Source organism: Odontesthes bonariensis, chromosome 7 (assembly GCF_027942865.1).
Source record: "Odontesthes bonariensis isolate fOdoBon6 chromosome 7, fOdoBon6.hap1, whole genome shotgun sequence".
In the NCBI taxonomy this organism is placed as follows: Eukaryota; Metazoa; Chordata; class Actinopteri; order Atheriniformes; family Atherinopsidae; genus Odontesthes; species Odontesthes bonariensis.
The window spans coordinates 20,514,271-20,538,136 of NC_134512.1; the positions used below are offsets into that span (position 1 = coordinate 20,514,271).

Genomic DNA, 23,866 nt, shown 5'->3' on the forward strand with positions numbered 1-23,866 from the left:
CACAAATTTTGTTTCGTTGGATATTTTTATAATTTACATGCTATATAGCATAGTACCATTAAAATGTATTAGTTTTTTATATTGGCTTTTCCTAATCATACACTTTTTATGGATTATTGATTGGCTCAGTGGTGAGCCATCGGCTACCTGAAAGGCTAGATTTAGGGTTTCGACGTAGGCTTTCAGATTTGTTAGATCTTCTACTGCCATCTAGCGGACTGAATGAAAAACTGTTTTCAGATGACAAAGGCAAAAAAACTCAAGACAGTGCAATCACCAATTTATTTACTGCATGCAGCCATAGTATTACAGCATATTTTTTTCAAGAAAAAAGTTTCAAAATGTAATGAAAAAATGGGCTATAAAGTAGTGATATTAATACAGCCAATCATTTTTTTCTTATCAAACTTATTTTTTAACAAATACTACTAAAATTACAAACGTGTATATATGTGTGCTCTCGTGCTTATCAATAATTTCTCAGCTCCAAAAGCAAAAAAGTTATATATTAATGATAATAAAAAAGCTAGAACAACAAAAAACAAAAAAAACAAAAAACACATCCGATAAAAAGGGGCATTGGTAGTAATAAAATGAAGCAATACAGTTACATGTAATGCAGTTCTACCAGAAGATCTGACACTAATCTGTCACACTGGGTACAGCAAAAGCAGTTCATATATACAGTGCAAAAAGTGCTACAGTGGTTTCATTATGCTAGCTGGTGCATTATAAATAAGCTTAAACAGTACACGGTGTCCACAAGGATACAGTGTAAGCACTGTACAGGGTCTTCATATCATTACAAATTCCATGAAATTTGTTTGATGGCTGCTTTTCCTATTAAATGTTGGTGTTACATTTGAGTTACACTGTTGTGTTTTTCTTTCGGAGCACAGACACATGAAGAATATAGATTTAAAAGCAATTCTCAACCAAAGCACGATGTCTGAAAAGAAGTGGAACATGCCTTGGAAACAGAAAAAGGTTATATAATTCAGTTATATTAAAAATGTTATCATTGCATAGTCTTAGTTGTATAGGCAAAGGAAAATATTTAAAAACATCCATAGAAATACATGAGAGAGTATATCCAGTGTAAAATTTCCAAATTTATCTCTGGTCTCTGAGTAAATCAAGTTGCTCTCAACTCTATGATCCAGACATTTAGAGCTTGCCACTGACTTATGATGTATCATTTTAGAGCAATGATTGGGCATGCACCTAAATTGATATACGCCATTTATTGCCTTACCAGCATTGTCCAGTTAGCAAAATACAGTGTAAGCTATTCCAGTGTTTCTTGAAATATTGTCAGTGTAAGACTTGTTGCATTTCCACTATCAGACGCAAAGAGCTGTCAGCGTATCCATGTGTTCATTTCCCATGATTTGTTTATTTGACCCAGTCTTAAAATACACATATGTCCTTCAGTGATTCTACAAAAATGAGTTTGACTCAGGGGGTCCTCAAATTTACACTAAGTCTGTATGGTGACATTGATCTGTTTCATTCAGTGTCATAACTGCACAGTGTTTAATCAGATGCAGCGTGGGGATACGGTCTTCTGTCTTTGCCTGCAGCAGCTTCAACACAAAAGCGCCACTGTAGAGACCAAGGATTTGCCAGTGTGCACTACTGAGGTATATTTAATATGTGAGGCATTCGGTAGAATCCTCTGATCTCCTCTTTAGTGTTTAAAACTATTGAAAAATGTTGTTGAAGAAGCAGGTTTCAGTGTACGCACGTATCTGTGATATTACAAATCAAAACTAATCTACAGTAACCCAGCCTGCTAAAAAGTAATTATGGCTTATATTAAGAATGGAAGACATAGTGATCTGTAATAAGTTGAACCATAAACCGACCAGCCTTGTTTTTACAATGGCAGTTAACAGTGTCAATTACATCTAAAACATTTTCAGTGTGCCATACTCCAGTGTTGACAGGAAAAAGAGATGTCTTAATGCATATACATATGGCGGGGATTACAGTGGGGACAGTAGTACAGTGTATGGTTTGCTCCTTATGTATTTCTTTTAAAATAATGTACAATAATGAGTGGAAAAAAAAAACATCCATCACAACAGCATACATCTAAAACCACAAAGGCGAAGTATATGGGGAAGTTTAAAGACACTGAGACACATCTTCTTCCTCCTCACACACAGCTGCTTCGAATGACAAAATGGTAGTCAGAGTATGATGACGCTTTTCCTTCCATGGCACAATTCACTTCACTCTGTCAATGAAAAGTAAATGAAAAGAGATTAAAATTGTTTATTATCCACACTATAATTGGCCTAATCCTCAAACTGCAGTCACTGTTATAAAGAAGACAGAGCTACCAGGTGGCATCTACAGCTTCTGAAAGAGCCTCGTATTTTGGAGGCCAACTTTACTTACAGACAGAGAGACACGAAAGTGATAGGTGATGTCCTGGAAAGACAACACAGGCACTGACCAGAGGTGATGAGTCCCCTGGGAGAGAAAATATTATATTCCAAGTCACAAAAGAAAGTCATTTATGGATCAAATAGGAAAAACATATTTCATTTGCTTGAAACGCTGATCATCTGTACCTTTGTCGATGTGCTCTGTTCACTATAAAGCTCTGTGTCTGTGTGGTTGAGGCATAAACGTCCTTTGGTGGCTCCACATTGTTGTACCCACACGCTGTTTGTGGACCTAAAATACATCATATTTCTATATTATCTTATTTTTATGATCCTGCTACTTCCTAACGAGTTCCCAGTAAGTTTCCTAAACCTTAGAGGTGTGATTTGGAACTTTCGATATGGAAAATAAAACAATATTTATGAGAACAGCGTCTTGTGGATAGTGAATGCTTAAGAACAAGTCCTAATTTCTAGCTGCCTTTCTCTGAAACTAAAGTTCAGTTTAAAAGATCAAATCTATTCATCAAATGTTTATTATCGGAAGTTTTCTTTTTCCCTCAGTAAGGCTGAACTGTATGAATTCCAGTTTAAAATAGGTACACTCTCTATGCCCATCTCAGCTGCTGTACTTGAGGTTAAGGCACGTAGCAATTCATCTGATCTACTCGACTAAAACTGTTCATGTGTGATTTGAGACAAATTACATGGTTCTTTCCGGGAAATTACTAGGAATAATAAGTCACAACTTGATTATACTGTCTTACTTACTATAGTTGAGTAAGCTGCACTTATTTAAAAGATAGGAGCACTTCTAGAAACACCATGAGTCCGTTCAACTTAAAATATCATGCCAAAAAAAGAGCGTATTACTTTAAATGTGTAATTAATTTCAATTAACTTATTCATTAGTGTAGAAGAATGATAATCCACATTATGTTGATATGCAGCACAAAAGTAAGTGAGCGTTATTCAAATGCACCTAATACTGTAGTTGTGTTTATACTCACATCATGTGCAAAGTAATTTGTGAGTTTGAGGAATTTCTTTGTCCATAAAGTGATACTGTATAGCTACAATTCACACAGAGAAAAAAACATATCACATAACAGAAGTCAAAATTTGAATGTTAAGTTTAAAGAAACTGCTGTAGTGGTTCTTATCGCATGCCTGCAGCTCTCGGCTGATGCACAACTTTGAGCAGTGATTTCTTGGTTTGTCTCAATGATGTGAACACGAGTGAGCGAGGGAGCGGCCCTTCCTCCTGCAAAAAGAAGAAGAAAAAAACATTCCTTTTTAACACTATGTTACAGGATTTTCTTGATGTCATCAAATAAATGGCATTATTATGCTTGAACCCTGCATATTATGTTTATTGATAGAGTGCCATGTGTGGATTTACCTTTTGTGTGTAGGCTGCGTTGTCTTCGTGGCACAGGCTGCTGTCCCCCGGGCAGACGGTTGGTGGCTCCCACTCCATCCATGTCTGTGGAAACAGGCCTCTTCGACTTGGCAAAGTACATAGGTGCCGACGTGTGACTCAGACGGTTTCTGTTGTGGCCATCCTTGTCCATTGGCCTGGACTTGGCCTTCTTATTGATAGTGCCTGGTGTGGGAACCAAGCTGCTTAAACCTAGAAAAGACAGATAATTATTCTGTAGAGAGGCCACATGAGCAATATGACAGAAAAAAAACCGGCTCATATTTGAAAAGTCTTCTCTTACCGGGAGTGGATTGGTTGTTACTTGGTGTCAGGGTGGTAGCTGATTGGTTGCTTTCAACTGTGGTTGAACAGCAGGCTTCAAGAGTTTAAAAGTAAAGACAAAATTACACCATGTTGAATACATTTATTCTAACTTTATCCTCTGTGGTTGGGGTTGTCAAAACTACCCAGCAGAGAAATTTGAACCACTTAGAACCTGCACACACCTGGTGCAGGTGTGGTGGACAGTGGAGTGTATGGCATCTTCCTAGAGGATCCCAGTGCTGTTCTGGACCTGCACCAATCATATGAAACAGCAAAGAAGGTCAAGAGCACACTTATGTGGATTTTGATGAATTTCATTGCGCTAACATATGTTACTAAAGCATACTAAGACAAGACTGATAGAGTAGATAGAAACTGAACAAGTTGAAAGAATGACAGGAGTTGACAGTGTACCATGTGCAGACAGGTGGACAGACAGTTACAGTGGCAGTGAAGATGGGCATCCAAGAGATGTGGAAAACACAGGAAGGAACATAGCTACAAGAAGCAGGGCAGATTTCATAAAGAGATTATTGGAGATGTTGAATTGATTCATTGACTATAAGCTCAAGTGTGAACACCTAAAAAAGCACATACCCATCTTTCTCTGTGATGTCTCCTCTATGGTGAAGGGTGAGCACATAAAGGACTGACATGGAAATAACACTGTGGACAAAAAGAAAAGAAGTCAACACATTATAATGTGGACTGATGTAGCAGATTTCCTGTCGTCCCACCACTTCCTCCCACCACATGCTCTCTTACCTGAAGGCCATGACAACAACCAGCGCCAGAATGGTCCCTTGCAAGAACTTCTGACTGATGCAGCCCTGATCTGGAGGTGAGTTCTGCAACAGATAGATTGCATGTGGTTAAATCTATACATCCTGCAGCTCACCAATTTAAAACACTTTTCTTTTCCTTTTTTTTTCTTTCACCACACACACCTTGCTCCCAGAATTGACTGTCTTCTTCTTGAGTGGACCACTTCCTGTTCTGCTAAAATAACTTCCTGATTGGCTACACGTACAATAAAAAGAAAAGTAATTTATGAATTCTCTTTTCTGTGTTCAATAGGATTTCTGCGAACGTAATATGCCTGATCTGAAGTCAAACTTGTTCCTCTCACCTCACGGTGCCTCCACTCACGGTACTCTTCATGCTGTCAAGGCGACGCAGCTTGGCCAGTTTGCGGCTCCAGCGCTCCAGTTCATCTATGCGAGTCTCCAAGTTGTCAGTCAGCTTACAGAGCTCCTTCACAGCTCCAACATTCTCCATAAAGATACGATCCTTTGAAATTATAGGTAGTGCTCAGAGCTGATATGTATGTACAAGCACTGATCTGTGAGAACTGTGCTGCACAGATGTGAGAATTTATTACCTTATTGACAACTAGCAGGTTGGGAATAGTTTCTCCATTGGCACACACCACATCACCCCCCTCCTTCACCGCCTCAGGCAAGATTTGTTGAACCTCTTGGGCAATCACTCCTACAGGAGGACAGAAGTGAAAAAAAGCCCGAATATGATGAAATGTTTGCTTAGTGATGTAAATATAGCAAATTACAGACAAAAAGACAAGATGTTAAAACAATGACTTTAAACACAGAATACAAAGAAATGAGCTGTTTGGATTTTATTCTATAAATAGTTTTTTTTATGAAGCTGTTACCAGTATCTGCAGTGTTCTCTATGCCCACGGTGGCAGCAAACTCAGGCTTGTACTGGTAATGAACCAGCCTCATCTGAGAAATCCGTTTTAAATTGTCTGTGGTGTCGACCTAAAGAAAGAAAGATGGTTGGCATGAAAACAAGATAGAGGTAAAGATAAGCAAAGATCGGATCAAAGTAAAGTTTTCTATTGCTTGAACAAAGGAAAAGAAAAAAACATTAGAGGAATTTTCACAACTATCTATGTTAACACATCAGTAACATGTTGTGTTTAAAAGTAGCTTACCAGTGTCTTTCAGAGGTAAAGATAACATGATATTATGACATGATTCAAGATGATAACACACAATGACACATCCTGACCTCCTGAACATTTTCTTTGGCCCTAATGTCAGACGGATGGACCAGGGAGCCCATGACCTTCAGGTTGCCGTGGACAACAAGGGCCTCGTCCGGCCGGTCAGTATTAACTCCGACTCTGCCGTGGTGGTACACTGAGTCTGGCAGCTGGCCACGCTGCCACAGCACCTCGTTGTCACTTTCAAATTGGCCTGGGTTAGATGCCTGTCACAAAAAAAACAAAGAGGAAGGTGCACAAAGAATCTGATTCAGACATCAAAAGGTTGTGCTGAAACAGAAATTCCAAGATAACATTTCAGATTTAAGAATCCAGCAATGTGCTTATTTGCTTTCTTGCCAAAAGTTCATGAAAAGATATCTTCCATCCAAAGATATATTTCTCCCTTGAGTAAAGCTGCTCAGGACAACTACATAGTTAATATCTGAAATGGTTGCACAGTTGCACACTGGTAGCCTTTTAGAAGTGCTGATTATCATTTGTACCAACTAATCTAAATTGGCTATCTTTTACCTAAAGACATTCATATCATCAAGCTTCTCATCTCATCTGCAAGAAAGCAAACTAGCTTTGGCAGTTAAGTAAACAAAAGTGTCATATCAGTTGTGGTCGCCTGGCTGCCTTCTATCTAAAAACAAGTAAGTGATTATGTAACAATCAAATCACTTTTCTAATGCCTCTCAGGCTTTTGGAGTTAATATATATATTGTTATCCCTTGTTTTTCGGGGATTCAGGGAAGACACAGTTGTGGATCAAAAATGAAGAATAGACTTCATATTTTCAGCTAAAGTAAATATTTTTTAAAGAAGCAACATTATCTGAAAAATGCATTGCCTCATAGCTGAAAACATCTCAGCGAACACAGTGCTGATGCTTCGTTTTGATTTAGCACTTGGAGATTTTGTTGTAAATTTAAAGTGCGTTGTAAATAAATTTTATTATTATTATTATTATGATGCTTAGAAGATGTGCGGTTTTCACAAGACAACAGCAACACGCTGCTTTAAATTTAAGCTCTCCGGAACAAAGTACTTCAAAGTGTCATGATGATCATATTCACGCAGGTAAAAGATATGATGAAGAGGATAAGATTAGAGAGGGGTGTGCAGTAGACCAAGAGGACAGCGTCACATTCACACAGTATATGATTGTTGTAGGAAGGAGACAGACATGGCCAGACGTTACCCTGACGATGATCCTCTCAGATACATGAGCAGCCACAGTGTAGCTCTGACTGTGGGACTGTGCATGCAGCGCCACCACCAACATGAAATATCTGCAAAGACAAATGGATCAGGAGTAGATGTGAGTATTGGGTCTAAGTTTGAGTTAGTTGATGTGCTATGGTATGCTATTCACCTCTGATCAGGATTTGGTTTGCCCTTCTTCCGCATATTATTGGCCGTGGTCTCACTAAAGTGGAGTCGTCCTACTGTGACTTTTGTAACCTGATCTTGTGGCAATGTGACACTGGGAGAGACAAAAATCACGATGGCATTATGTGAAAAGGGGTTTCTGCTACAGCTTTATACAGTTTTTTATTTAATTCAAAGACCTCAGACTCACAGAACTGGCTTGAATGGCCTCTTGCTGCGGTCAGACTGTGACTGCTCCACACTGATGGACTGATTCATGGCTTCTACCTGCCAGCGAAGAGCAAAATAAAACACAATAAATACACCAAAGAGCAAATGAACACAACATCCTCGTCATAACACCACTGTATCTGTACCCACACTATATGCACAAAATGGTTTCCGCATATTCTCACCATATAATTTCATTTTCAATGCACTCAAACCATACAAGTTTGGATACAAGTTGCACTAAAACATTTCCAGGTGAATTGTATTCATGTAATGATGGACAGTGTGGCCATAAGCGATTAACACCTTAAATAAGGTGTGTTTAAAGTGTGCATAATTGTTGGCTAGCCTCGTCACCTCAAGTAACATGTCCTCAAAATTAAAATTTAGCTGACACTAATTCACCACTGAAGCTGATTGAGGGGGCTGTGAAGAATCACTAATTGACTCAGAGCACCTTTTGAGTCAGGTGAGAGCAAAATGTGGGCGGGGTATACTGTGATAGGATGCTATTTTGACAAATAAGCTAGTTGGACATTTTCAGGTTGATGATGGAATTAAAATCAATCACAAACCTGCTGCCAGTTTCTTGAGGGTACTTTATTCAAGCAGTGGCACACAAAGACGTCTCCAATGTTCAAGAATGATGGGATATTTGCTGGCTAGCCTAGGAGTCGTACTTGGCTGCATGCATTGAAGTACTACTTCTTCACAAGCCAGCAAAGGCATAAAAGATTAGGCAAGGCAGGGAACAGCTTTAAACAGCACGTTGGAGGCTGTGTACAGATGAAGAACTTGACAGATTCCATGACTGGAAAACTAATACTAGATATTAAAAGATGTCAGTCTATAGTGATCGTTCCATATTCTGAAATGTTTTTTAAAGATGTATTTAATTGTTATTTTGAACCAAATGATGGGATAGTTTAATTTCTGTTTTTGATTTGCAAGTTATTTTTGTAATTTAGCTAATACTGTATGTCCCTTAGAATTACAAAACCCACTCCTCCTTGGTAGGTAATGTATGACCTTAATAGCCACTGGGTGTCACATTAGAGCAGCAGAATCTCAGAACAGACTGGTTTTATTCTTGGAAATCTATAAGTTTGCTTGCTCAGGACTGCATAGCAAGGACTCAAATGCATTAATATGCAAAACACAGAACAGTGCGCCCTGGGAAAAATATCGTAATATTGGTTTACTGCTTGATTAAGTAACTGTAACTGTTCAACACTAAAATTGATGAATGCTGTTTGCCAAGTTGTGCATCCTGCATGCAGTGCATGTCCAGCATGTTTCCTTCACCTTTACTCCATTGAGTTTGAGGTAGAAGCAGTCAATGGGCTGCAGGACGTCATTAGTCTTGATATACTTGGGATCTCCAAGCATTCCAACGTACACTGTGACCTGGAAATGGTTCTTTTTCTGGCAAACAAATGCATCATCAGCCAAGGAGAAGTTGAACCCTTTGTCAGCGTCAACACGGTAGGTTGGCATCGGACTAAAGACAGAGAAAGAGATTATGGCATAATGTGAGAAGGTCGGAATATATGTAACCTCACATTTTCTGTCAACATATTGCAACTTTTAACTCTGGAGGGTTTTTGTATTCTAAAAAATTGTGTTACATTGGAATGTAAAATGTATATGGTAAGACCTTTGATTCCTCTGTCTGTCTCTACTTTTAATTTTAAATCGGTGACACTGTAGTCAAGCAAACTTTTTGTATGGGAACCCTGTAATCTCTACAAAGGCCTCTAAGGCCCCGCTGAGCTAAAATCTTCGGAGAGACTTATACAAATAAAAACTTTTTTTTTTTTTTTTACTTAGGTGTGGTGTCAACCAGGTGGTTTTGATAACATATCTCAAAGGTCTTGTGAGTTCATTTTAACCTTCCTCCCTATCTATTTTGGCACTGAAAAAGCACAAGTAGGTGCACACTAATTTTTCCTTTACCCCCTCCTCACGTTGTCTGTCTAAGTCGAAACCCTGTGCTCGTTCATACTCCCCCACACAGCTCACCACTGAGGAATTTGTAGACCTCGGCAACCCGGCTATTTCTTTTCCACTCCCACTTTATGCTTTGTTGAATTATACATTCAACCAATTAAAACCCCTTTCATATTTCTCTCTCTGTGGAGTGAGAAAAAAAGCTCTTTTTGTTCCAAAACATGTACAGATAAGCCAAAGTAAATTCCACCCACAGCTCTTTGCAGTTGGCATCATAAAGTGGTGTCCACTTGTTCTGCTGGTGTGGTTGCCACTTAATGCACTGATAGTTTGGGTCCAGGTAGGCGTTGTCTGCATCCTGCATTAAACCTGTGAGAAAGAGTTTCAAACAGCAGCCATCAAAGTGTGACCAATGAATGTAAAGAATGTTCTCTTCCATAAGTCTTTATCTGTGTTAAGAGTTAGTAAGAGCAGGTGAGCGTGAGGTGGAGGAGGTGAGGAAGGGAAGAAAGATGCCTGCCTACCTGGTTCTTGTTTGATGATACCTGTGAGGATTTGGGAATTCAGGGTGCTGTTGGGAGAATCGGAGTGCTTCCTTTTCTTAGCCTGATGAACAGGGATGCCACTGTGAGAGGAAACAGAAACACTGTCTAAGGCATTAATAACATTTCTGCTGTACTTTCTGTTTTGATGCAAATCAGACAACACATCCCTCTCTCTTGTGCATCTTCCTGACTCACTCTTGGCCCTGAGGATGCTGCAGCAGCTGATGAAGCATCTGCGTTTGCTGCATGTCCCCACTTCCACTTGTAGCTGGTCCAATAGAGTACTGTGAAACCATGGGCTCAGGCTTCAGGTACATGTCACGATGCATGCTGGGATAGTGCCCATGTGGTGGGAGAGGTGGCGTTGGAGTCATGTGACACATGTTCTCTGGTGTCATGGTCCTGATCATGTGAGTATCTGAAAAGGAGGGTTAGCAAAGTGTTCACACAATTTAATGTTGTTGTTGCTTTTAATCTGTCTGTTTCGAGTTCCATGCAGCAGTTTCTACCACTTTTCTCCAATCATGGCTAAAAGTAGAGAGGAGGAATTCCCATCAGATAACATTATTCGACACATTTTTTCACAAACTGGCAAGACCAATACAGGGAAGTGAGTGGCAAGAATGACTACAGTTTTTGTTCAACTGGTCTGTTGAAACAAGCCATGGGTGCAGTTAATTCTTTAAGAAGGCAACTGAAAAGTAATTAAATGATACAACATATTTATGTATGACTAAATGATAAATCAATAAATGACAACCACTATATTCTTTTGGGATCTACATATATGTATTCGTTAACTTCCTAAATGTCTTAATGTTCTTGCCAAACACCCTGAAGTGCTGAGCAACAGATATTGACCCACATCCTTCTTCATCCTCATATTCTGTATTTTCTTATTTCCCAGGGAAATTGTAAAGATGGGTTACTTACCATTCACCTGTTGTGGAGAATATGGCTCTGAGCTGGAGTCTGGGGGGGACTCAGGTAGTGTCCTAAAAATGATGATTTAAAAAAAAAAGAAAACAAAAGCCAGTGGATGATTGACTCATAAATAAAGTAATGTCAAGGTTTTAAAGAAATGAATATCTTTGAAATAATACCACAGTTAAATCTCTCCATCATATGCTCCTCTTGTTTTCTAAACTGCCATCATATTTAAAGGGGAGTCTCCTTTTTTTTTCAGGGTGGAATTTCACTCTGTCTTCTATCAGTCTCCCTCCACCTTGTGACTAACTCACGCTTCATTTGTCCAAATGAGGCTTGATTGATATTGATATTGACGATATTAATTGCATTGTTTTAAGGTGTTTGTCTGGTTTTTGTTGCATCCCTCAAATAAACTGAATCCTATTCTACAATTAAGCGTCTTGCTCATGTCAATCTTTAGTATCAACTCGTGTTATATTTTCTTCTTCTCGTATATCTGTATCTAAGCCTAGCCTTCTATTGTTCTCACCCTGGAGCGTAGTGGCCCCTGTGCTCAGGCTTGACGTGACCCTGTTGCTGCTGCTGATGTTGCTGCTGCTGATGTTGCTGCTGCTGCTGTCCCAGACAAGGGTAGCTATGTCGGAGGCCCAGAGATGGACCTTGGGGGTAGGCGTTCTGACAGCTAGGGGGCCCAGGTGGAGGGGCTCCTTGGCGAAGTGGAATAGGGGGGCTCACACCACACACCAATCCTCCAGAGGAGGACACTCCTGCCTGAGGAGATGAGTAATTTGGTCCTGGGGTGCTGTGGACCTCTGAGAAACAGCTGGGGGGAAAAAAAGAAAAGAAAAAAGGGATTAGCCTTATCAGGAAAAACAAATTCCTTTGTAACGACATGACTGGTTTGGTCGGTGCAAGCTGTTTTGACGTTTCTGGGTTCGTGTGGAGTCCCTACTGACATGTCAGTGCTATCGTCCTCCTTGCTGATGTACTCTTCCAGGATACTTGTGTCGATGTTGGCTGGCTCCAGAGAGCTGGTAATATCATGACCTGTGGAGAAGGGAGGGTTGGGAACACAGGGGAAGATGGAGAGCATCTGGGGATTAGCAACAGAAATCTTTCAGCAGCTCCACACAGTGCCACAGCTGCTGTGGTTTCAACACAAGCTGGTGTTGTAACAATTCTCTGGAGAACTAATTACGTGTTACCAAAAGAATGCAATTTGTTGATTACATTATATTGATGTATTGATATCATAAGATGACATTATCTTTTACAGAACACGTAATGTAGATCATGTAAAGAGAGGAGTTGTGATTGGCTCACAGAGAATTTAAAGATTAAGCTTTCAGGAGTGACCATCAGTCGAAGGATGTAGTTATACTGATGATTCAGTTCCTCTTAGGTTTCACCAATAAACTGGAATCATTCCAGTTCATAGTTACAATGTTGTTCCACAGATGCATTTTCCATATTAAAAGGGAAGTAGAGTATGTTTTAATAACTAGATTGTGTCCCTGTTTTTTTATTACTCACTGCAATCGTTCATCATAAATTACAGATGTAATGGTGGCTTTTTCTCATCATCTGTAGCAAGATTTACAAACATTTTCTTGAAATGATGTGGCGCATATAAATAAGTAATTTCATCATTTCCAAATCCTTCCCTTTCTTCACCCCTGAGTCATTTTCAGCCTTTGATAGGCAAAGCCTCACAAATCCCAAACACATGACCCCACTTAATCTTTAAAACACAGACATGTAGAATCAGCACCTGCTTATGCATATATTTAGACAAACACAAATCAAAACCGTACATAGAACATTAAAATCAAATGAGAGGGAGATTTTCTTTTAAGTGTTCATACCCACTGCGTATGTTGGAAACTGAGTGGGGAACCAGACAGAGGGGATGGAGAACAAAGATCAAGAACCCTTTCTTATAGTGGGTGGGCAGGCAACCCCAGACTTTCTACTTTTTACTCTCTCACACACACATTCACTCTTCCCCTGATAGATTAAGCGGCTACTCTGTTGAGAATGTCAGGAATTTTTGTGTTAGCATTAGAAAAAAAGGTCCCACTTTACCTTTTTTTCAAAAAAATCGTCTGCTAACGACCATCAGAAACTCATCATGAATGTCACTTTGTGATATTAACCTTCTCTGTAGATTTCTAACGTTTGCCACAAAAGAGACTAATGGCCTATATTATCATGTGAACAGCATGTACTTTGTCACATCCAAACACACAGTTGACAAAATACAGCAGAATAAACATAAAAATCTTACTTTCAATCACCAAACCCACGAACCAAACCACTGGTCTCAAACTGATTAAACTAGATCTGTTGTTAAACATTATAAATCCTGGCGTTTCCATTTTTATGGGAAAAACTGTCTTTTTTCACGAGATAGAAACAGCTGGTTAATGTCTCTTGATGCATGCCAGTGCAAGGGTAAAAAAGCAGGATGGTTCCCCAAAATAAGATCCAGATGTGCACCCCACCCAAAGAGGCAGTAAATTTAGGCTGGCAGGCCTGATAACAGAAAATAGAGAGATATGGGGAAAGGGGAGGGAAGATAGATGGGGGCTCAGGAGAGATGGGGAAAGAAAGGCAGAATAAAATGTTTGATATCCCAGGACAGAATGACAGAAGGGCAAACCAACCTATGAAAATGAAAAGAGAATAAGAAACAGTAGTAGCCGTAGTTAAGAAGACCAACTTGTCGTGTTCAAGCCAAGACTGGCACAAGTTCAAAACTTAGACTTGGAAAAATGCAGTATCCTCCCGTAGGAAGCAGTCATAGTTTTTATTTTTATTTTCTTATGAGGTTTTATTATTAATATTTCACCCGGGGCTATTCATGGGATGATATACAAGAATTGTAGGAGTAAACATGATAAAATAAAGCAGTTTGATATTCAGCAGTTATCCCTTCACTGCCAAAATCCCAGTAATAAGAGAGATGTCCCTCAGACTGAATCCTTTAAGACAAAATTGTAATGTTGGGCTTTATGAATACTGTGACTTGACTTAATGACGTAAGGAGAAAGAACCAGCATCTAGAACAGCTACTTAGCCTACGTAAGCCTGCCAACCAAGTCACCAGCAAAATATTCAACGTTTCATTAAATTCTAACAAACAACACCATTTCATCCGATGATAAGTCCTGTCACAGCCAAATTTTTCCCTTTTTTGAAAATATTTCAATTGATTTAGCACATAAACCAAAGCCGCTTTGTTATGTTTATAACACAAAATGCCTGGTTATGGTAAGGACATTAACTACCTAGTCAGTGTTTGATAAGAGCCCATTTGCTGGAAGTAAAAGTTGTTAAAGACACTTTGTTCATGCATTAAAAAAACACAATATACATTTAGTTTCTAGTGTTCAAAAAGATAAAATGGCTACATATTTTTCTGGAGACTGGGCTGCACCTGCACTAACCCCCTTTTTTGTCCATTTAAGAGTTACAGAAACATATGAATTTAAATATGATATGAAACATCATTGCAATCCTAATGCTAATGTATAACTGCTTATTTACAGATCAGCATTCATGTATGTTTCTGACCTCCAGATAAATGTACATCCAGCATTCACTCTGCTTTGGTTTTGTTTTCTAACAACATCTGACTGTTTCACTGTTATTGCTCCAGTGTGTTCAACTGTTAACCTATATTTGCTCATTTCTGCTGTTTGGTCCTGAGCAGGAACGGGCAGAGTAAGGTAGATTTTAAAACTTTTTACATTGAAAACAGCTGCATGTTGCAGCTTGAAATTACATCCCGAGAGGCGCGCCAACAAACCATAACTGCAAAGTTGTGGCTGGACAGCTGAACAATGAGCATGAAGCTGTATGGTAGGTTATTGTTGTCCCTCCCAGACTTCTTCCTTCTATCTATTGTTAAAGCCTGTACTGAATTTGGAAAAGGGCATTTAAATATGCTCCTGTCTCTTCTTATAACCTCATCTCACGAAATTGATTCAAGCACCCTTTTAGAAAATTAGAGACAGGCTCCTCTTTATTAATGGGATTTAAGTATTCATGATTTTCATTTTGATCGGTAAACAAATGTCGCCCTTTTTTGTATAAGGCTGTGAGTTAATTGAATCTGTATAGTTGCATCACTTCTGCTGATCTGGTTCGATGCCTTCGAAAACTCTTGTAAAAGAAAACAAATCTTTTACCCGATAAGGTTAAGGTTTAAAACTTAGTTGCCTTCATTTGCAGCACTTAACCTGTGAAAGTGGGAGCAAAAGATGTTTCAGGTGTTCATGCTTAAACGTAATGGAATTCATTTAAATACGTTTGCATAGGAACAACATTAATATTCACATGTTTCAATGATTAATACGTTCTTCAGAGAGATTTTTTCATGAACACCTATGTTCACCTCTACCTGCATGTACTGCAATCTTTGTAGTTCTTTTCTAATTTATATTGGAACTTGACGTACATGACGTTTACGAACACTGAAGAAAGCAAATGACACGTTACCGAGTCTATATAGTGGATGTCAGTTTTCACAGTGTCATTGGTACACTAGATAAAATTATGTCAAAATCATGAGACAAAGTTCATGACTGAGAGACTGAAGGCAAAGAGTACAATCAGGCCACAGCGCTTCTCCTGTAAGTAATAATCTGATCAGGGTGATCGTTGAAAACAGATACAGTATCACTTTTCAGGAACATCAAGACCTGTCATGATTTAGTGTATTTCTGATACAAACGTACTGTAGGTTGTATCAATGTTACTTGTGTTTGGGGCAAAGATGAACAGAAACATAAATCAATCACTTGTATCCTCCTTATCACTGAATCATCCTAACTTGCTGTGAACCGAATGTGTAAATTTCCCTGTCCTCTATGTTTTTCTCTGTCCAGCTGTGTTCAGCGAGGAACAGTGAAATGATTGTCAGTCTGTCTTCAATACAGACTCGCCTTTGGAAAGATTAGGGGCTGAGAGGGGACTGAGTGTGTGCGTTTCTATGTGTGTGAGCATACGCGTGTTTGTGTGTGTAAGTGTGTGCGTGTGTTATGCCACCATTTCAATGGCTTGGTTGTAACATAGAGGACAGTGTGTGTATGCCCATTAAACATGATTTGACTAATATCATTGAGAAAAACACACAGCTCTACCTTCAGTAATAATGTTGTTCTTGTCTGTCTCCTTCAGTGAGGAGGTCATGTGACTCAGTTTCTATGCCATTAGCTGCTTTAAGTAATCCTTATATAACATGCAATATAAAGACTTGTCATCTTTATTGTCTGCACTGTGAATCTGCTATGTAGCTTTTCAGTTCACACAACATCTATTCAGTGTCTGCTAGTTCTGGGGAGAAAATCCTCCTCAATTGCTCTTCCTCTGTTTTTTTTCTAGCTCAAATTGAGGTGCCATGTGCTGTAAAGATTGTAAAGACCCTTGACACAAATTCGTGGGCAGAATAAATGAGACCGACTTAATTATCTACTTTCAGAGATCATAAACTATTTTCAATTCAACTGACAATCTGAAAGAACACAACGGTTGAACTTGAGCACAATTTCTTCCCGTAGCATCCCTTTCTCCCCGTTTTTAACCAAATGAGATTTAAATACATTTACATGCATATGTTGATAACTGAAACCTTCATTGTAAGTGAACTAAGAGGGAACAAAGCCCATCTGATTATGAGAACAGATTCGAACAAACTTGTCATTCTGTTGACATTCTGTCGACAAAAAGTGGAAACCAGCACATACCGCATTCAATTTAAAAAAAAGACAAAAATCTGCCAGTAATCATTAAAGCAGATGCTTATAAAATGTACGTATTGGAAGTTAACTACCCTGAGTAAAAGTCTCTATGTCATATATCTCCACACACTTTGATTTCATTTTTAAAAAAAGATCTATTTTAATGGGCTTCTCTTCTTATCTTGCATGGGTCCCAGGCACCGATATCTGTTAAATATGATCTGCTAGTGCTCTGTACGATAATCTAATCCGATGATTCCCACAGGCAAACAATCAATCTGATCTGGAAAAAGCAGCTCTGACTAGAAACATGTCAATTCATATTTACAATGTGCAAACATGTACAGTGAATAAATGTTAAAAAAGTAAAGGAAAATCACCAATAGGTAAAAGTTAGACAGCTCTGACAAAGTCTGAGAGTTACCGATCTTATCCGTTTGTTTCCAAAGTTTCAAAGTTACGAATAAAAGAGTGAAGAGCATCACCGTGACACACATACTAATAATTAATATAAACGGAAAGCCCTTCAACAGGTAGAGACTAAAACTATCACATCTACACAGAAGCAGAGCAGACAGAGCAGCACAGAGTACCTGCACGTAGCCAAAGCATGTTGAAGTTCTTGAGATGGCAACACCTGAAAAAGAAGATGAGAGGAAAAATTCCTGTCTATTTTTCACATGTTTCCCCACTCGGGCTCAAAGACTTTATTCTACAGACCTGAGAGTTGCAGATCAGGGTAAGAAATGTGTGTGTGTGTTTGTGAGTGCATTCCTATGTGCTAAAGATACTGTGTATGTGTGTGGGTGAGTAAGAGAGTGTTTTAATGAGGATTATTCCCAAGTCATGAGAAAGGGCTGTACCAGGCTGCCACACACAGCCCTTGTTGCACACAAGCACTGGTCGCACCGGTCGGACATGGCTCAGGGAGATTACGGGAGAAAAAAGGCTGTGACGGGGACTCAGTGAGAAACACCACAGATGTGAGGCTGAGTTTAAGGGCAAGAGATACACAATGCAAGAAGTGGAGACTGAGAAAAAGGAGGAGGGGCAGAGTACGACACAATCCGACAAACAGCAACAGAGGTGGAGATGAAGAAATATATAGAATCTCCGCTGAAATTGCACAACTGCACCTTATTCTTCTTTCTCTCTCTCTTTTGATAACAACATTTCAGACAGACAACAGTATCAAACACCTGCACTTATTTTGTCATAATCACTCACAAACAGGTATTCAAAGGGCATCTAAAACATATCAAGACAATGTTTTAACTACATAGACATTTAAGAGTTTCAAAATTTGTTTTTTTCAGTCTTCATATCATTTCAATGCTCTTGTAGAAACAAAGATGTAGAAAACCTGACTTCAAGTTTAACGGGAGGAAGCCGAGGTTTACAATGTTGACGATGAGGAGTGACGCACAACCAGCCAGGCTGCTCCAAAACAATTCATTCCTGATAAAGCAACTTTCTGCTGAACCTATTAATCAGTGCAACCAGCTCAACTTTGTCAGTTTTACACAGGTTTTCAATGATGGACCACAGAATCCCCAGTCATTATTCACAACAACTATGGGAGTACAGTAGTAGCAATTTCAATGAATCAAACTATTCCCATTATGCCCAAAGAACATCCATTGTTCTTGGCTTTCAGCTCAAACTTAAATTATGAAACATCTATCAGGTGAATTGCCATGAAATTAACAGGCATTCGTGTGGCACAGAGGATGAATCATAATGAATTAAATGAATTCAGAGTGTAACGCAACAGCTTTGTTGATGTGCTGACATTCAGTCCCAACATCAGGTCAACATTTTAATCACATCTATGGTGAGATGGCCAAATGCCAGAAAACTCAGGGCATTCCCAACAGCATCGTAGATAATCTTCAACAATTCTGAACAACTGATTCTTCTTTTGTAACAAGCTTGTAATAAAGGAATGATCTAATCTCACTGTGTGAATCTCCTGTTTCTCTTTGCTATTAGATGAATTTGTGATGTCTCTGTAACATTTGATAGGCCCAACAATCAATCAGTCATAACTGAAAAACTAACCGATAATGAAAATCACTGCACTCGACACTGAAAAGTTTGAGAGACTGAGTCCTTCAAATGGGCTCTGTAACGCCTGTTGGATCCACAGAGTTTAGACCAAATCTCATGAGGCAGAAATATGCAACACAAGCACCGTTTTTTATAATTGAATTCAGTCTTTGGTCGACTTATGATTACTTGCAACGCAACAGCGGCAGCAGTGAATGTGCCCGCTCTGCCTATGTGTGAGTTACTGTTTATAGTCTAAGAGAGTCAGAGAGGAGAAGGTCAAGTTTTGAGGGGGTTGGTGGTTCACTTCTCTCAGCAGGCCGGTCTCTCTCCACCCTGGGTCTGCACTATCTCACCTCCTCACCCTGTCTGCTCACTGTCACTCTAATGGAGTCAGAGAGAGCCGGAGCGAGAGGCCAAAGACCCGAGGAGAAACACCAGCCTCACCTCATCGTGTTTTAACAGCCACCAGGACTATGCCTGGAATGTACATTAATGTGAACATATCCATATTCCACTAATCCTATTAAAACACAGTTTACCGGCGCTGAAACCCATTTCAGTGCTGCACGTGTCTGCGCCTGTGTGAGCGAGGTGAAGATGAACAGGCACTTCTTGAACTGATTATTCATTATCTCATACATAAAAGCCTCCTGACACTTTTTATTCTATTTTATCGCCGATCCAGATATAAGGTTGATCTCTTTAAGTCCTAAGCTCACATTTGAGAAAATTATGTAACTGAGGGGGTTTAGTTCAGATCAAGAAAAAAAATCAATTGGGAAAATAAGCTCTGCTGTGTACCTTTCATGGACAAACTGACATTTTATTCCAAGCGAGAGTCGCTGAAATAAAGCCAAAGTAAGAACATCTCTGTACTCCCAAAGCAAGAATGTAAACACACTAAATTCCTGTCAGAATGGCAAGGAACCTCTGACAGTCATGGATGGCTGTATATATTCAAGTCAGCACTCAGTGTATACTATAGTAAAGTGTTAATTATCCTCACAAATAACTTCTTTTGCAGTGTGGGCTTTTATGTGCACATGACCTGTCCCTAAACACTTGTTTAATAAACACAAGTCTTAACGCAGTCAAAATGTAATTCTGGATTCAGTCTCAAAGTGCACAAAATAACACACATAATTCGCAATGAGATTACTCTGATGCGTAATGTTAGATTTACAGCACAACTCAAAAAGATAAAAACACAGAAGTAGGAATATGACGATCACCATAACACCACTGCTTGAAGACATTGCTCACACATTGTGCCACAGAACACTTGCAAAACACACCATTTATCTTTTCTTGAATTCCTACACCCCTTCAGCCCCACCTTCCTCCACCAATTTTTTTTTTCTCTTTCCTGAGGATTCCCACTTAAAGGAGATCTGTTAGCCATCACCAGCACTTTTGCTCCCCGCACCCAGTAACCTTTCTGAATTCCTGCAATTTTAGCTTTTAGGATGAGAAACAAGAAAACCTTGAAACAATTTATGTTTGGGAAAGTTTCCTCTGGAAGCCACCAATCCCATAAGATCACAGTAGAAATAGCTTAATATGTGGGCCACATGTCTTGTCCTTAACAGTTTTGAACGTGCAATACACTGCCAAGAGATGAAAAACACGTGTTTTATTATTAATAATAACAATAATAATAATAATAATAATAATAATAATAATAATAATAAAGATGTTTAAAAGTTTGAGCGGTGGGGAAAGTTAAAAAATATATATACTTTAATCTAATCTTCTTAATCATTCAAGTCCAAGTCTTTATTTATATATATAGGCCTATATATATATATATATATATATATATATATATATAAAACTCTGTGAGTTTAACGCATAAGTAAAGAAAAAAAGGCCAATATGATAATAAGAAGTTCTTACCTTCAAAAAATCTCTGTAAAGCTTCTGTTTCATCTACCACGTCCATCCTAGCGGGTCCCACATAAAAAATCCATTAAAGTCTCCCCTTGTCCGAACGAAATCAATTCGGATGGGGGAAACTTTCACATATACATCACGGAATCCAGATTCTAATCAGTAAAGCCTTGTTACACTTCACATGAATCCACCGCGTGCGCTGAAGTTCTTTTTTTTTTTTAATCTTGTTGAGAACTTGGCACAAACTGGTTCTCTTTTGGCCAAATTGAGACAGGATAGCCTACCCTTTTAAAAGTAAACGGTCTCAGGTGTTCCCTTTTTAAAACGAAAGTTCCGACAAAAAGTCCATATGAGAACAAGATTAAAAATGTCCACTCAGGCGCAGCCTCACTTCAATTCCCATAAACTTCATAACAAACTTTGGTTTTGATACTCAAACGCACCTGCTGCCAGGGGGGACTATACCGGCAAAATCGACGGCGAAATAAGTGGAGAGCTAAAGGGAAGGAAAACGCGTGCCTTAAATTTGCTTAGAGGAGATTCCAGGGAGTCCGTGAAGTTGCTTCTCTTCCTCCTCTGCCGCTCCCTCCCAGACAGGATGTGTGCAGCAGCAGCAGCAGCTGCAGAGAGTCGGAGGAGAGAGCTGCGGCAGGTGAGGGATGTGCTGCAAACATCCACGGAAGCTTCTGTAAAGACATTGTTTCTGAAGCACTGTAGTCGAATATAAATATTTTTGTACTTCCTTTAATAGGCTAAAATAGTAGTTATTCGTCCATTAGATAATGAAAAGACATTTATTTTTGACGTGTTATTTTTCATTCATCAGATCTATATGTTTAATATGTTTCGGTTATACTTTTGATCAAAGAAAGGTAGCGACTTTAAGACACTGGGGGAGTTTGATATGTTTTTTCTTCTTTTCTGCATGCAATTAGCCCATATGATGCAATTAAATCCAAATTTAGTTTTCAGAGGTGACCATATTTTTGCATTGATTTTAATTATTTTCAGATACAGTTGTATAAACCATCAACAGCTCTCAGGGGCCCTAAGGGGTCAGGGGGTGGCCTGCTCTTATTCCAGAAATATTCAGTCTGTATCCAGAGAGAGGCACAACACAGCCAATATGAGATGAAGGAGAGGTGTAATAAATGGAGACTTTTAAAGGACCACAAAGAGGCAGAATGACAATGGAGAGGTGGGAAAAGAATCCAAATCAAACACAGAACATCAATACAAACTGACCAGAACAACACCGACTGAGATATAGAATGGCTACAAACAGATGGAAAATTAACAAGATGAGACTCAAAGTTTTCCAAATGTTCAAATGAACAAAAATTGATGCAAAACAAATTCCAAACTTCAAGGAAAACGACCACAAAGAGTTAGAAAAAAATGAACAATTACTAATTGGCTGCAAAGTGTGAAAATATCTACATTAAACATTAGACTACATTAAAATGACAACATAGAAATAAAGAAGTGACCAGAAATAGGCGTAACTTTTGAATTGAAGTGTTCGATTACGAAAGCAAGCTGAACTGGATCAGCATGAACACAACCAGATGTAAAAGGATCAAAATGAGACAGAATGATCGACAGTAGAAGTTTGCAAAATGACCAACTTCAGGACACACCAAACCCAGCCTCAAATCCCATCTGCATGCTTTGCTGTTGTTTTGTGTTTCCATCAGGCTAAATGTCGTGCTCCTCTGTGGAAGGGAATTGTTATTTTTCCTTTTCCTTTTTTCTTTTTTACTAACACATTGGAAGTCTCTCTGCCCTGTAGCATAAATTTTCCCCGTGCTTCTCTCTTGTGTTCAGTATTTTTGAGGTAGCAGTACGACCTCAGATTTTGGGGTAAAATCCAATTTGACTTCTCTCTCTCTTTCCACAGTTAAAACAGCCTAAAGCGAAGAAAAGATGACACTTTCCAACACTCAATCGGCACGGCTTTTAAAGTCGACGAAGTGGGATTTTTAAAGCAAATATTTTCTGCCGTTAATGATACACTGAAACTTTGATCTACAGCAAATTGGGTCATTTAAATCACTTCTCTCTAAAGGAACTTTCTGAATTGTTTTAACTTGAACAACCGCATCAAAACAGGGGTGTTTTGTGTCTATAGGCTTCCCAATGGAAGGGTTTGAGGGAATGATCCATTTCTCTCAACCTTATCAGCTGCATCCAACCCCCCTTATAACAATGCCACTGTGTGCAGCCCCCGCAGCCTGGACGCCCACCCCCACCCCCCTTCACCCACATGTGAGATGCTGTTGTGTTGTCTTGTTCCCCCACAGCTGGAGCATCTCGCTCTCCACCCCTCCACCCCTCTGCTTTTCCTCCATTCAACCCAAACAACGCCTCTGTTCTTCCAGCCACACTATGCAGATTGTTTCAGAGGACAAGCAAGAAAGAGAAACAGATCGAGGGCGCAGGGGACAATGAAACAGCTGGCTATGTTAAAGCAGTTCATTTTGGTATTCTATATTTCTTATCTCATATAGCCGTGTAACTGTATATGTGCGTATAAGTGTACTAATCCCCAATGCTGTGTGGATGTAAACCCTGCTAAATGAGTCATATAAACACTCTCCTCCTATGAACAGACCCTCATGTGGTTAACGTTATGCTTAGGTGAAGGTTGAGGTTAAAGGTTAAAGTCCAGGAAATATACTTACATTCTCCGGTCAAACTGTCAAAAGAAATATTCACTCTCTATTTCATTCTGCGTTGGTCTTCAACAGCTTTGAGAAGAGAAAAAAATCTGGCTTTTTAGCTGAATTCTTCCGTATGCTTATTTCTTTGCTTACTTCTAAACTTTGTTTTATATTTGGTGCCAGACAGGTAATCATATCATGGCTTATCAAAGCTTGTTTTGCATCCCTCTGCGGCTGGAAACAACATCCTCTTGAGCAGAAGTTGGGGCCCGGGAACACAGGGATTCAAATAATTTGTACGGGGCTGAATTGGGTTGCCAATGCCCTTAA

The 23,866-nt window shown here is 39.2% G+C and overlaps 1 protein-coding gene across 2 annotated transcripts; it reads right to left on the reverse strand.

Annotated features, from left to right (window-relative positions):
- Window positions 1-279: 279 nt before the first annotated feature.
- Window positions 280-21,458, reverse strand: myrf (myelin regulatory factor). Of its 2 annotated transcripts, none has more exons than XM_075469982.1 (27): window positions 20,877-21,458; window positions 12,141-12,231; window positions 11,714-12,007; window positions 11,188-11,249; window positions 10,450-10,672; window positions 10,234-10,355; window positions 9,964-10,078; window positions 9,065-9,260; window positions 7,740-7,816; window positions 7,533-7,643; window positions 7,359-7,449; window positions 6,178-6,378; window positions 5,816-5,924; window positions 5,525-5,634; window positions 5,273-5,433; window positions 5,091-5,163; window positions 4,909-4,991; window positions 4,741-4,809; window positions 4,558-4,641; window positions 4,326-4,393; window positions 4,121-4,195; window positions 3,799-4,029; window positions 3,567-3,660; window positions 3,407-3,469; window positions 2,583-2,688; window positions 2,407-2,481; window positions 280-2,242 (listed from the first exon to the last, which is right to left on the reverse strand). In XM_075469982.1, exons 1-27 carry the CDS (start codon window positions 20,920-20,922, stop codon window positions 2,162-2,164), a joined length of 3,111 nt encoding a protein of 1,036 aa, XP_075326097.1. In that variant the 5' UTR covers window positions 20,923-21,458; the 3' UTR covers window positions 280-2,161. The 2 variants fall into 2 exon arrangements, with proteins under 2 accessions (XP_075326097.1, XP_075326096.1); XM_075469981.1 differs by having other exon boundaries at window positions 7,344-7,449.
- Window positions 21,459-23,866: the final 2,408 nt, after the last annotated feature.

What these genes read in the sequence shown, in the direction of transcription:
- myrf (XM_075469981.1), bottom strand. Translation starts at nt 20,922, where the DNA reads ATGGACGTGGTAGATGAAACAGAAGCTTTACAGAGATTTTTTGAAG. An exon ending in TTTACAGAGATTTTTTGAAG is followed by an intron (nt 12,232 to 20,876) that starts GTAAGAACTTCT and finishes CCTTCTCCACAG; the next exon opens with GTCATGATATTACCAGCTCT. An exon ending in TATCATCAAACAAGAACCAG is followed by an intron (nt 10,079 to 10,233) that starts GTAGGCAGGCAT and finishes TCTTTCTCACAG; the next exon opens with GTTTAATGCAGGATGCAGAC.